This window comes from Rhinatrema bivittatum, chromosome 6 (genome assembly GCF_901001135.1).
Source record: "Rhinatrema bivittatum chromosome 6, aRhiBiv1.1, whole genome shotgun sequence".
Classification (NCBI taxonomy): Eukaryota; Metazoa; Chordata; class Amphibia; order Gymnophiona; family Rhinatrematidae; genus Rhinatrema; species Rhinatrema bivittatum.
Window position 1 is genome coordinate 148908451 of NC_042620.1, and position 14803 is coordinate 148923253.

The 14803-nt window shown below is 45.6% G+C and overlaps 1 protein-coding gene across 2 annotated transcripts in view; it reads left to right on the forward strand.

The window, feature by feature from the left end:
• Positions 1–14803, forward strand: part of SF3B1 (splicing factor 3b subunit 1) — a 213056-nt gene that overhangs the window by 167055 nt on the left and 31198 nt on the right. For both annotated transcript variants that reach the window (XM_029606052.1, XM_029606053.1), the window contains 5 exons: positions 3884–4066; positions 4171–4282; positions 4391–4511; positions 5172–5303; positions 10269–10541. In XM_029606052.1, the coding sequence (XP_029461912.1) occupies positions 3884–4066; positions 4171–4282; positions 4391–4511; positions 5172–5303; positions 10269–10541 (821 nt within the window). The remainder of the gene's footprint in view (positions 1–3883; positions 4067–4170; positions 4283–4390; positions 4512–5171; positions 5304–10268; positions 10542–14803) is intronic.

Genomic DNA, 14803 nt, shown 5'->3' on the forward strand with positions numbered 1-14803 from the left:
ATCTGCTGGAAGGGAGACAAAACCCAGCTGCTGGACTGATCCGTGGTACTACAGGAATGAAAATTAGCAGGTAAAAACCAATTTTCCTATGGTGTCCCAGTACCACAAAGCATAGGAAATGGTGTTCTTGACGGATTGGAATATGTAGGTGGACCTCGGATAGGTCCAGGGAGGTTAAGAACTCTCCTGATTGTATGGCCATTATCACGTAACAAGGTTTCCATGTGGAAATGATTCACTTGTAGATGTCTGACGCTCTTGAGTCCATGATAGGGTGAAAGGAACCTTCCTTCTTGGATACGATAAAATAGATGGAATATTGCCCCGTATTTTCCTGGGGTGCTGGGACTGGGGTTATAGGAACTCATCCTGAAGAGCCGTAAAGTAGTCTCCACTGCCTGCTTCTTGTGCTGGGAGTGGCAAGGAAGAATTATGAATGTCCCAAGGAGTGCTGTGAAATTCCAGTGCATATCCTTCTCGTATGACCTCCAGTATCTATTTGTCTGAAGTGATCTCGACCCACCGCTGGTAGAAGAGGGACAGTCGAGCCCCTGGTTTTGATGGTAGGCTGGCAAAATTTCATTGGGAGATTTGGGACAAACGTGAACCTGTGCCTGTCTGAGACTGCCCCTTTTCTTGGGCTGTAGACTACTAAAGAACTGAGACCTCCCAAAGGACAGAGATCTCTGAAATGTAGAGTTTCTGTAGGGCAAAAGCGTTGGGAGCCCTTGGATCGATCCCTCATAGGTAGGGGGCACTGTAACTGTTCTCATCTTCTGGTAGCCGGGGAACTGGAGATTCACACCATTTACTTTCCAGCTTTTCCAATTCTCTTCCGAAAAGGAGTGATCCTTTAAAGGACATCTTTGTAAGATTTGCCTTGGAGGTTGCGTCTGCTGACCAATGCCATAGCTGTCTTATTTATTATTTATTTAGATTTCTTCTATACCGACGTTCCTGTATGAGATACAGATCACACCGGTTTACGTTGAAACAGAATAGTCGCTTGGTGGCGATACAAGGAACAAATACAATTTTTTGCAATTTAAGACAGGCAACAAATTAGAATACAAGTAGATAAATAACTTCAGTATAAATTACATCAACCAATAGGTCTAGAGGATCAGTAACTTCAGTATAGAAATAAATAACATCGGAGCAGTTAGAATAAATAAATAACTTCAGTGTAGAAATGAATAATATCAGAACAGTTTGAAATATTATGTTACAATCAAGAAATGTACCTGGAACTGAGGAACTATATGAGCGAGAGACCACAAAGGGAAAGCTAAAGGTGGCTGGAATATGATGTGGGCAGAGGGGTATGCTAGGTTTGAGGGGAGGAGCCCCAGAAGGAGCTGAGAGGATTAGATTCGAGGGAGCGGCCAGGCCTAGTCTGGGGGGCGGCTTCGAAGTGAGTTTAACTCTCCGGTAAAGGCTTGGCTGAATAGCCAAGCCTTTACCGGATGGCGGCCAAGTCTTGTGGCCACCATCACTGAGGCCACTTCTCTGGCTGAAGTATGGACTAGATTCGAGCCCAAATCAGCTGAAATGATGGTGGCGGGTTCTGCTCTGGCATTCACCCCTGAGTCACCCACCTTCTGAGGGAGGAGGAGTCACAAATGAGCTACCAGGGCACAGCAAGAAGCAATCTGTAAGGTCATTGCTACTGTGTCAAAGGCCTGTTTAAGGATGGACTCCATCCGTCTATCGTGCGCATCCTTTAAGGCCGCTCCTTCCTCCACTGGGATAGTTCGCTTAGAGACGGCACAGACCAGTGCATCTACTTTAGGGAAATGCAGACATTAAATCACTACCGGATCCAGTGGGTATAGAGCTTCTAATGCTCGCCTCCTTTAAAACTTGCTTCAGGGGAGTCCCATTCCAGGTCAATTAACTTCTGGATGGCTTCCAGTACTGGAAAGTAGCAAGAGGCTTTCCGTAGTGAAATCAGAATGGGATTCTTCTTTGGCTTCATCATAGTCTGCCCCAGGAACTCCCAACATCTTCAGGGTCTGGGAGAACTGGGCCAGCAATTTATGTCTATGGAAAAACTGTAACATGACCGATGCGGTTCTGCACCAGGGGGAATTTCCCCATCTTCTAAAGAATCTGTATCTTCCTCTCCGTCTGGGTCCCTGACTGGGAATTCCCTTGGTAGGTGAGGCATGCCTCGAGGTCTGCTGATAAGGACTGGGAGAGGGAGGGCTTACTGGCTGAGGATCCGTCCGGACAGGGGCAAGTGAGATAGCAGACTATTCCTGTACAAAGGCTTTGAAGGCCCTGTAAAAATTCCACTCGAAGGCAGCCGGGTCCATGCCTAGCCCAGGAGGTACTGGGGTGGGTGCCGCTGAATTTCCCTCTCTCATGGAAGACCCAGTCCTGGGGGAACTCATATCTGGGGTTCTTCCAGTTAAGGCTGTGGCTAACCCATCCTCTGAATGGAGGAGCTGGGTTTAGCAAAGTCCGGGGAGGCTAACTCTACCTGGGCTTCCTCACAGTGCTGACATAAGTTGGATTCCAGGTCACTGGGAAGCCCTAGTATAACTAGCAGTGCAGAAAGAAAGGCATTTGTTTCTTGGCTGCTGGAGCCATTGGCAACGGTAACTGTGTGGTCTGTGGCTTGCGTTTAAAATTTTATGCACACAGATTTCTGGCACCTAGGTGGGACGCAGCGAGGCGCACTCACAGCCTGTGCGCCCGGCTTTACTTGTATTCTGCGCTTAGGTTGTGCGTGTATGTATGCATGCAATGTTATGTGAGCAGCGCATGCGCAGAGCCAGTGCACTGTGTGTACAGACATTCTATGGAAGGCAATGTGGCGCGCAAGATGGCACAGCCGTGGCCTACCATGCGGTGTGCCGATCAAGCCTAAAGCGGGGCCTAGCCCAGCAGGGGGGCAACTCAACCTGCTTGGAAACCCACTTCCCCTTGCTCCAATGGGACCAGGAACGATGTTGGTATGGTGCGCCGAGCAAGGAGACCAGAGGAAGTCTTACCAAAACCCCTCCAAATGTCTTCGAATCAGGAGGTAAATCTTTGGGGGTTTTTTTTTTAATTACCTGGGCTCAGTGCTTACTGGCTGAGTACAGAGATTGTCTCTGGCTGCGGCCGGAGAGGGCTTTGGCCATCACTGCCATGCTCTGTTTCCTGCACCTGCTGCCTTTCAGCTGCTTAAGCAGCAAAGACCATGCTGGGAACCGGCTACCGACCAAGGCACACCTCTGAGGGATCTCAGAAATTGCCTCAGGAATTCTTAAGTGGGGTAGGGACCCTTAGGAATCACTGCAGGAGAGCGGGGCTCAATTTTTTTCTCCAATTTAAATGTAAAATTTCTCCTTCCAAAATGTACATAAATTCCCATAGGGAGAGGTACATCCATCACCTGCTGGAGATGGAGAATACAGAAGGGCTGAGGTCACTGCAGAGGGGGCATATGTAGGGTGACGTCAGCTTTGAAATTTGACTGTCTCCATCTGCTGGCAGGGGAGCATCACCCATTGGTCCCGAGTCCATCTGGCTAAATGCTAGGAAATAGTCTGACTCCTGATGGTCCCCTTGCTGATATGTTTTGTATGCTGTCCGTACATTTAATCAAACACCTTTCATGCCATGTGAACACTCAATTCTGCTTGGAAGTTTTTAGCTTTTAAACAAGAACATCCAGATTGTTAGCAATTGCGTTTTTTGACCCAAGGAGTATTTCAGTAGCAAATTCTGCCATTGTATGGAAGTACCGAAGAATCAGTTCCAGGGCTGAATCAAGATATAACCATTGAACCATTAAGCCTAACTGATACTTTTTTCTTAACTGTACCTTTTGTCCTTAAAGTACCAATATAGTTAAAATTGACTCTCTGCACTGCTTTTTCTTTTCGTTCAGGACTCTGTGATGTTGAATGGCTTTGGCACAGTGGTAAATGCTCTGGGGAAACGAGTAAAGCCATACCTGCCTCAGATCTGTGGTACAGTCTTATGGCGTCTGAACAACAAATCTGCCAAAGTGAGACAACAGGCTGCTGACCTGATCTCTCGGACTGCTGTGGTCATGAAGACATGTCAAGAGGTATTCACCATTTTTTTGCCCACAACAGCTGTCCCATGCAATTTGTTTAAGCTTACATGAGGTGTAATGCTTATTTAATTCTTAATCTTTTTTTTTGTTTCTAGGAAAAACTGATGGGGCATTTGGGTGTTGTCCTGTATGAATATCTGGGTGAAGAGTACCCAGAAGTATTGGGCAGCATTTTAGGAGCACTTAAAGCCATTGTGAATGTAATAGGTATGTTAGAAATTCATAATTCCTCTCAACTTTAAGGTAGTCCTTTTATTTGATTAATCTTTGTACTAAGTTAATGCAGGTCAGTAATATATTTGTTTTAATAAACAGGAATGCACAAGATGACTCCACCAATCAAAGATCTGCTGCCAAGACTCACGCCTATCTTGAAGAACAGACATGAGAAAGTACAAGAAAACTGCATTGACCTCGTTGGACGAATTGCAGACAGGTAGATAATTTATCGAGATATTAATGTAAAACTCATGAAATTCAGAAGTGCCCAGATACTTGTACGCAGGAATAAATCTCAAGATAGAGCCCAATATTGCCTCAGGAAGCCCTGGTGTCTTCTGTGCAACAGGAGGAAAAAATGCCAGTATTTTGGGCATTCAGTAATTCTGTGGATAGAGGCCCACGTGTTTTATGTTTTAGTTCTGGTGTTGGCCATGACCTTCAACATTAGCTGAAAACATCTTGGCAATGGCTGAAAGCTGTTTCGTTTTTAGAATGAGTAACTGTGTGCTCAAAGCAAAAAATAATCCTCAAGGACTTGGCCTTCATAGAGTACATTGAACTTCATGCACCTTTTCCTTTTTGTGCTGGTTAGGCTTTGCTGTCAAATCATAATTTAGGAAGGTCAGAGCAACAGCAACATGATAAATAAAAAGTCACTACAAATAATTGTACACAATGAAGAATAAAATTAGTTTCATATTAAATCAGGTAGGCTAGTCAAATAGAGAAATTATCTGCCTTGAGAAGTTATTCTACCTGCACAGTCTAGTTCTTGTTTTGATGATAACATGATAGAATGTCTTTCTGTGGTTTGCTTTCTTGATAGTCACAATTTTTTTTTAACAGCAGATTTTTTTTTTTTTGCTTAAACCAGGGGAGCAGAATATGTATCTGCCAGGGAATGGATGAGGATTTGCTTTGAGCTCTTGGAGCTGTTGAAAGCTCACAAAAAAGCTATTAGAAGAGCCACTGTAAACACTTTTGGTTATATCGCAAAAGCTATTGGGTAAGTAGGAGTGTATATATTTGTGTGCCTTTGTGCTGCTTTTCTGAATGGTGGCCTCATGTTACATTGCCTGTGCTTTGATTGTTTCATCAAATTTTACTGTTCATCTGGCAGATGAAGCAATGTTCAGGCTTTTTCTGTGAAGAAAAAACGGCTTTTCATTGAATTTTAAGATAAAACGATTTAAATCATACCCATACAAGAATCAGTATCCATAGCACTAAAATTCTGGGAGAAATGCCTCACATCCATTAATTCACTACTCACCAACCTACACCTTGTCCTCAACTCCTCAAAAACAGAACTCCTCCTCATCCACAACTACCAAACTTTCAAGCTCCCCCAAGACAATGACCCAGTTTCCAGTATTTTCTCCTCACAGCCCCCAGTACGAAACCTGGGTGTTCTTATTGACCCCCATCTTAACCTAAAAAAACACATCAACTCTGTCTTAAAGGAAGGCTTCTATAAGCTCAACGTCATAAAAAAACTCAGACCCCTACTCCACACCCATGATCTCAGAATGGTCATCCAAGCAACCCTCTCATCCAAACTGGACTACTGCAATTCATTATATCTAGGCCTGCCCCACTCCATGATCAAACCCCTACAAATTCTACAGAACGCCACTGCTAGAACTATGAATGCATGCAAATCTGACCGCATTACCCCGCTCCTTAAAGATCTCCATTGGCTCCCTATTCCTTCACGCATCCTATTTAAGATCCTTACCATTGTGCACAAATCCATCTACAAAAGCAGCAACTCCTGGCTCAGCAAACCCTTCCAGCACACACAATCCTCCCGCCTATTCAGAGCAAACCTTAAAGGCACCCTACAGATCTCGCCCCTCAAGGACACTCGTCTCACCTCAACAAGGGACCGCGCCCTATCAATTGCCGGCCCCACTCGTTGGAATGCTCTACCCACAAACCTCCGCCTTGAGCCCTGCCCCCTATAAATTCAAGAAAATGCTTAAGACCTGGTTCTTCCACCAGGCATATCCAGACTAGATCTAGGACTATCCACCACGCTTCCTTCCCTCTCCCAGTCCAATCCCAGACACCCTCCTCGCCTAAACCCCACACCGTTCCAGCTATTCACGATACGATTTATGCCAACTTTGTTATTATGTTAAATATGTTAATTTATGTTATGTTAATTAATTTACCTTCTCTCGGCTCTCCCTTCTGGCTTATTAATAGAGCCTCTATCTGCAGCATCATGGCTGCACCTTTGTTAGTTTTGGTGTCCCTTTTCCCCCTCTCCCTGTTCATTGTAATCTCAATCTATCTTTTGATGTAAACTGATATGATGTACCTACTAATATCGGTATATAAAAGCTCTTAAATCAGCTCTCCCCCCAATGAGCAAAACACTTACTATTATGTTAAATTGCTTTCCTAGCATGTAGCCAGATGGACTCAGGACCAATGAGTTATATGCTCCCCTGCTTAGCAGATGGAGACAGGTTTCAAAGCTGACGTCATCTTAAATACATCCCTGCAGTGACCTCAGCCCTTCAGTATCTCTCCAACTCCTAGCCGATGTGGACATGCTTTCCCTATCAGGATCACTGTACCCTTTAGAAGAAGAAATTCTACTTTTAAATTGGAGAGAGATTGAGCCCCGCTCTCTGTAATGATACCGAAAGGTCCCTCCCCTAGTTGAAAATTCCTGAGGTGATTTCAGAGTTCCCTCAGAGATGTGCCTTGGATCGGTAGCCGGTTGGGAAGCTCATTGTCAGGAACTTGACAGCCCAGGAGCACTGGACCACGGAAGAGGCACTCTGGAACATAAACCGCCTGGAAGCCCGGGCAGTCAGATTGGCGTGTCTACAGTTCAGCCACTTCCAGGGTCAGGCGGTCTGCATAATGTTGGACAATGCAACAACGGTAGCCTACATCAACTGCCAGGGGGAAAACCAAGAGCCAGCAAGTGTCACTGGAGATAGATCTCCTTATGGAATGGGTGGAATTATATCTACAGAAGATCTCAGCCTCTCACATTAGGAAAAGACAATGTCAGAGCAGACTGTCTAAGCAGGATGAATCTGGATCCAGGAGAATGGGCATTGTCAGTCAAAGCCTTTCACCTGGGGGTAGATCACTAGGGCCTCCCCCGTCAGTTGACCTGCTTGCTGCATCTCACAATGCGAACGTTCCCTGATTTTTTTAGTCGCAGAAGAGATCAGTGGTCCCTGGGTATAGACACCCTAGTTCAGACCTGACCAGAAGAGGACTTACTATACACCTTCCCTCTGTGGCCCCTGCTGGGTAGGGTAATTTGCAGAATCGAGCGCCACAAGGGTTTAGTCCTAGTAGCTCCGGATTGGCCCAGGGGTCCGTGGTATGCAGACATGCAGAGACTTCTGGTGGAGACCCCCCTGTGCCTCCCACTGTACAGGGACCTGCTCCAGCAAGGTCCGGTCCTTCACAAGGATAAGATTCGATTCTGTCTTACGATTTATTTTATTTAATCGTTTTTATATACCGAAGTTTAGCTAGATGCCTTCACTCCGGGTTATAATTGTAACAATGTAATATATTTGAAGGAAACATATAAACACAAAACGGTGAACTGGGAGTGCCGGGGGTTATATATATATATAAACAAGAAAACTGATTTGGCCCTTGAAAGGGCTCACCTGATGAAACCTGGATATTCGGCAGTAGTAATTACCACTTTGCTCCATGTGCAGAAGTTCTCTACATCCTTAGCATATGTGTGGGTCTGGAGAGTATTTGAGGCCTGGTGCAAAGAACACTGTGTTTCCCCTCAAAGACAAAATACCTCTGGTTCTGGAATTTTTACATGATGGCTTGAATTAAAGGGTTGGTCCTTAACTCCTTGAAGGTCCAGGTAGCGGCGCTCTCCTGTTTCAGGGGCGAGGTGAACGGAACCTGCCTGCCAGCGCATCCGGACATGACCGGTTTTCTGAAAGGGGTAAAACACCTCCGGCCACCCCTATGGTGGCCGGTTCCCTTGTGGAATCTTAATCTAGTTTTGGGCAGGGCCCTCCTTTTGGCCGCTGTGCAGTCCTTCCTTGTGCTTGTTAACCCTGGTGGTGATATGCTTGGCTCACTTCTGAACTATAGGCATTGTTATGTCAAGAACCATTCCTCCAGATCACTCCAGGAGCATTACAACTTTGTACTGTTCCATCCTTCTTTCCCAAGGTAGACTTGGAGTTTCATTTGAATCAGTCCATTTCGTTGCTATCCCTAGATAGGCACGAGGACACGGAAGAATATCACCTCCTCTGCCATTTAAACATCCCTAGGCTTTTGGTGCGGTATCTGGAAGTTTCAGAACCAATTTGCAAGATGGACTGTTTGTTCTTCACGGAGGAAGGAGACAGAGCAAACCAGTTTTGCAGGCTACCATAGCTCGCTGGATGAAGTAGGTAGTCATGGGAGCCTGTGTAGAGGCAGGAAAACCATTACCCTTTCAGATTAAAGCTCATTCCACTAGGGCTCAGGGCAGAGCTAGACTGCTGTCTCCCGTCGACATCTGCTGAGTGGCAATGTGGTCCTCCTTACACCCCTTCTCCAGGTTCTATCACCTGGACATTCAGGCCCGAGAGGATGCAGCCTTTGCCAGAACAGTGATAACCGGACCGCGGGTAGCCTCCCACCCCGATCGGGAGTAACTTTTGTACATCCCATTGGTCCTGAGCTAGGAAATGGAAAAATTACTTATCTGATAATTTTGTTTTCCTTAGTGTAGACAGAAGGGACTTAGCATCCTGCCCAAGATCGGTGCCAAGGATTCATCTGTGAAATGAATATTGATTCCAAGAGGTTACGGGTAAGCCGTAGCCCAATCCCTAGATCAGGGCATCTATAATCTTGCTGGGATTCAGCATTTTGTTTGGTTGAGTTAGTTATCCGTTTTTAATCAAGTTTTAATCAAGTTTTTTCAATAGTATTGTCCACAAGGGCTGAGGTCACTGCAGGGGTGTATCTAAGGTTGTCAGCTTTGAAACCTGACTCCGTCTCCATCTGCTAGCAGGGGAGCACATAACCCATTGGTCCTGAGTCCATCTGTCTACACTAAGGAAAACGAAATTATCAGGTAAGTAATTTCTCCATTGGTGTAGCTGGAGCCATTCAGCATGTTTGAAATGTTTTCAGGCATTAGGGGATCATGAGCAAGATTCTTTTCTTTAATCTTACAAATGGCTTTACAAACCTTGTTTTCTTACTTTTCTGCTCTAATTATGTGTTAATTTTTTGTTATAAGAATGTTTTCATTTAGTGTTGTCCATGGTAAAATGAAGTATTTATATAATGTGTAGATTAGTATGGTTTCTATTTACCTGGCAATGAAGTGAGATGCAACAAAGTCCTTAGTACGACTATGCATCAATAGTGGCCAGTCATAATAGACACGTCTCATAAAGGGTTATACTTTCATTTGCCTTATAATTGTAGGCCAATGGATTTGTGTTATTTTTCTCTTTTTGTAATTGCAAATAAAATGCAGTTATACTTAGCTTCTCCACACATGGAGCTGTGTTTCGTAATCTGTATCAGGGGTTGCTTCTTTCATGTAATCATCAAAAGCATGAGTCTATTACTTGCAAAAAAATGCCATGCTTCTGGTGTGAAATTCAGCTACTGCAGCAAAGAAGCCAAGTATAAGCGCACTTTATTTGTAGTTACAAAAAATAGAGAAAAATATAATGAATCCGTTGGCCTATAATTATAAGGCAAGTGAAGGTATGACCCATTACTGGAAAAGCCTATTTTGACTGGCCACTATTGATGGTGGTATAGTCGTACTAAGGACTTTGTTGCACTGTTTATACTTATTTGAGTCCTTTGGTTCACCTTTGTACAAGTTGAATGAAGTATGATGCCACACTTAATTTTTTTTTTCTTTGTATATTGGAGCTTTTGTTAATTCACAGAACTTTGCTGATCCTGAGTTCTTGATGCAATATGTATGTATTTTTTGTAGACCTCATGATGTCTTGGCTACACTGCTGAACAACTTGAAAGTGCAGGAAAGACAGAATAGAGTGTGCACTACAGTAGCAATCGCCATTGTAGCAGAAACATGCTCACCCTTCACAGTGCTACCTGCCCTCATGAATGAATACAGAGTTCCTGAACTGAATGTGCAGAATGGTGTGTTAAAATCACTCTCCTTCCTGTTTGAGTACATTGGTGAGATGGGAAAGGATTATATCTATGCAGTAACACCATTGCTGGAAGACGCTTTAATGGACAGGTAAACTATTTTACGTTCTCGACATTTATAATCTGGTGTTCTGCAGTTTTGTTTCAGAAGTAGTGAAGTAATTGGGGAGTACAGTGGTGCACTGTGTATCATGGCATAGTTGAGAGAAAACCAGGAAATGTATCTACCATAAATGCTCATTTAATGCTGTAGTTTTGTACTATGCACAATTTAATAGTGAATCTATAATTTGTTCTTTTTTAATTAACTAAAGTTTGCAACTTATAGCAGGTCCTTAAAAAACTTAAGCCCCTCCTCCACACCCAGGACTTTCGCGTAGCTCTGCAGACGACCATTCTATCTAAACTGGACTACTGCAACTCCCTTCTTTTAGCCCTCCCGTTATCCACCATTAAACCCCTACAAATACTGCAGAATGCCATGGCGTGAATCATAACCAACACCCGTAAAAGGGACCACATCACCCCCCATACTAAAGGATTTGCACTGGCTACCCATCCCCTACCGCATCCAATACAAAACTCTTACCATCCTACACAATACGCTTTACAAAAACAATCTTTCCTGGCTCGAGGAAATGCCACGTTTCCGCTCCTCTTACCGCCCCACCAGAACCTCCCTTGCAGGCACCCTCCACACCCCATCCCTCAAAAGTGCTCACCTTACCCTTACCAGAGAAAGAGCTTTCTCTATTGCTGGCCAGACTCTCTGGAACTCCCTTCCCACTGATCTCCGTCTTGAACCTTCCACGCAATTTCAAGAAAGGTATCAAGACATGGCTCTTCAAGCAGGCCTACCCGGATGCTAACCAAACATAGACAGTGCCAAGTCTACCTGGATGCTCGTCAATCCCAGACAGTACCTTCCCTTCAGAACTCGCCTTTGCACTATATCTATGTACGACTAACCCAGTCATATTATGTACTTCTCTTATTTTGTAATTTTAGTAAGTTTATTCTGTGATGTTAATAAGTTTTATAGTTATGGTTACCCTCCGCTCTGTCCTCATAACTTCGTTCCTTATCTCTCCTTCAGTTTCCTCGCTCCAGGCTGCCTGCTCCTCTCTCCCCGCTCCTCGTTCAATGTAATTTTCCTTTCTTTGAGTTAACTGTAAACCGGCGTGATGTGTTCTACGAATGTCGTTACATTATAAGTTCATAAATAAATAAATTCGCCCATGCAGCTCTCAGAACAGCTAATCTGAGCCAGTATTGGGTGGTGGTCTTCAGAGAGCAGTAATAAGAGTGAAAATCAGTGTGGGGCAATGCTCTTTCCAAAGAATGACAAGGTGTGCGCAAACTTTTTTTTTTTTTTTGTGTAACTATTTTTTTTAAACCAACAATTTTTGAGCGCCATTATTAGCATTGCATTTCTGTATATAGCACAAAGAAAAATTTGTGAGCAACCATGTAAAACGTGTGAGCTATGCTCCGAAATGTATGAGCGACCGCTCATGTGCTTAGCTTGGTGGGAACTATGGTGTGGGGCCTGTGAGCCGGCATGTGCTCACAGGCTCTTCAGTGGCCCAGGTTCCTCCTTCCACAGGGGCTTCCTGTTATCAAGGAAACTTGTACAATGGGTGGAGCTGCTGTGTAAGGCCATGAGTATTGCCTAGCTCATAGGCCCTATGCTTGGGTGCACAGGGAAAGGAATGATCAGCAGAAAAAAGGTGGTGTTGACCCAGTATAGATCCCTGGTGAGACCTTATTTGGAACACTGTTTACAGTTCTGGATACCACACCTTCAAAAGGATATAAACAGGTTTGAGTCAAACCAGAAGGTGGCTACTAAAATGGTCAGTGGTCTTTGTTATAAAGCATGTGGGGATAGACTTTAAAAATTTGAATATGTATATCCTAGAGAAAAGGGGGGGTTCCCTGTACATACCCGGATCAGTCCAGACTCCTGGGTTTTGCTTCCCCCCTCTAGCAGATGGAGACGGAGACATTTTCAAAACAAAACTCCACCTTATATAGGATGGTGCCACCTACAGTCCGGCAGTATTTCTCTGTCTCCAGCAGATGGTGGAGGTGCAAGGTCTACAGTCTGTACTGATTGCTTAGTGGAGTTAGAGTACTGAGTTCTGTGAGTTTTAGAGAGTTTTCGGTCGGTAAAACTTTTTTACTTTGATTTATAAAAAAAAAAAAAAAGAGCAATTTCTGTCCTGAGCCTGCCAGGGGCGTTTGTAAGGTCCTGATGGGACCATCCCCTGCTGGTTGTTGAGGCAGCTGCATTACAGGGTCAAGGACCTCTTGTTCCAAGCTAGCAGCTCTGGGCGCGACCCCGGGGAGCCCAGTTCACTCCACCCCGCCGGATCAGGACCGTGGACCACTGTCGGGCAAGTCTTAAAATAAATAAAGTTTTGATTTTCTTTCATTTTCTGTCAGTGTCGCCGGTGCTGCGGCTCTCTTACTCCCTGACTCGGCACTTGGGATGACCGCGATTATTTTTCTTTTTCTTTTTTTTTTTACAGAATTGAATTTTAGCTTTCTTAGGCCCGATGCCACGCTCAGCCCGCGCGTGTCTTCCCGGGGGGGGGGGGGGGGATCCCCCGGGGCCGTGAAAATGGTTAAAAGCAAGGCTGCCTGAGCTCCTTCAGTGTTAGCTGCACCGAGATCAGCTGAGGCAGATCCGTTCCTGCTGAGCGTGGGAACGGAGGCCATTTTGGAGTCTTTTAGGTCAGCGACTCGTGCAGCTATGGGGGAGGGAATTCTCCCGCCTCCTCTCTCTCCTCAGCCAGGGTTTACTGGAGGGAGTAAACCTTTACATCCTCTCTCACTTGCAACGGAGGATAGCCCCGAGGGGGCTTCTGACTCCTCCTCCTCCTCCTCCTCCTCCTCTGAGTTTATTTTATTTCTCCATAAGACTTTTAAAGCTAGAAGGGAAGCTGCAGGCTGGAGGTAAAACTTCCTGTAGTAGTCTTAAGTCTCTTTCTAGAAAGCGGTCTGTCTAAGGGAGTCTCTGCATCCTCCAAAGCTAAGTGCCCTTTGCGTACGGGGGCTCATCAGACCGATACTGATTCCACGGGTCAGGATACAGACCCAGGGGACAAGGATCCGCAGGGCAAGCCTCAGATGGGGGTGGATACAGACCCTGATCAACATTCACAGGATCCAGCACGAGGCTCTCGCATTGTGGAAGGAGATGACTCTAAGGTGGTCCGTCTATTTAGGAGGGAGGAGTTGGCCCCACTTATCCCTACCATACTCGGAGAGCTAGGCATAGATGGGCCACCAGAGGAGTCCAGGCTAGGGGCCATGGACCCAGTGTTGTTGGGTCTGAGGGGCCCGGCTACTTCCTTTCCTTTTCATTTTTCTGCCATGGTCTTGCTATATAGAGAATGGGATACCCCGGATCTGGGATCAAAAGTTAGCAAGGCTATGGATAAGCTATATCCTCTTCCGGAGGAAGCAATTGACATACTGCAGGTGCCCAATGTGGACGCAGCAGTGTCCGCAGTCACCAAAAAGGCCACAATCTCTGTTACGGGTGCTACAGCCCTGAAGGACCTGCAGGATAGAAAGTTGGAGCTGCAGCTCAAAAACATTTTTGAAGTCTTGGTACTGGGAGTGCGGGCAGCTATGTGCAGCAATTTTGCCTTGTGAGCAGGCCTTCGCTGGGTTCAGCAGTTACAGGCTAATGCTGGTCTTTCCGATGTAGAAGCACAGCAAGCAGGGCGTCTGGAAGCTTCGATCGCTTGTAGTGCGGATGCACTTTTTGATCTTACGGACTTCGGCCAGATCCATGGTGTCGACAGTCTCGGCTCAATGGTTCCTGTGGTTAAGAAACTGGTTGGCGGATATTTCCTCCAAGGCTCAGCTGGGGTCATTGCTTTTTGGCAAGGACCTCGAGGATATGATTCAATCCCTGGGGGAGAACAAGGTTCACCGACTGCCAGAGGATAGGCCCAAGTCGAGGAGCTCCTTTTCTTCACGGTCTCGATTGAGGGAATTGGAGACTTCATCCATCCAGAGCTCCAGTTTCTTCCTTTCAGCAAGCGTTCGGTCGCCAACAGTCCTGGTCTCAGCCCTTTCATGGCCGACGCTTTGGCAGAACCGGGGCTATCCAGTCCGCATCCGGGGCCAAGTCTTCCCAATGAAGGGACACCGACCCATTCCTCGGTTCCAGCTGTTGGGGGCAGATTGTCCCTGTTTTACGAGGAATGGGTCAAGGTGACATCGGACCAGTGGGTCCTTACTATGATAAATCAAGGCTACGCTTTAAATTTTGCACACCGCCTTCCGGAGTGGTTTCTGGTCTTCCCATGTGGTTACGAAGAGAAATGACAGGCA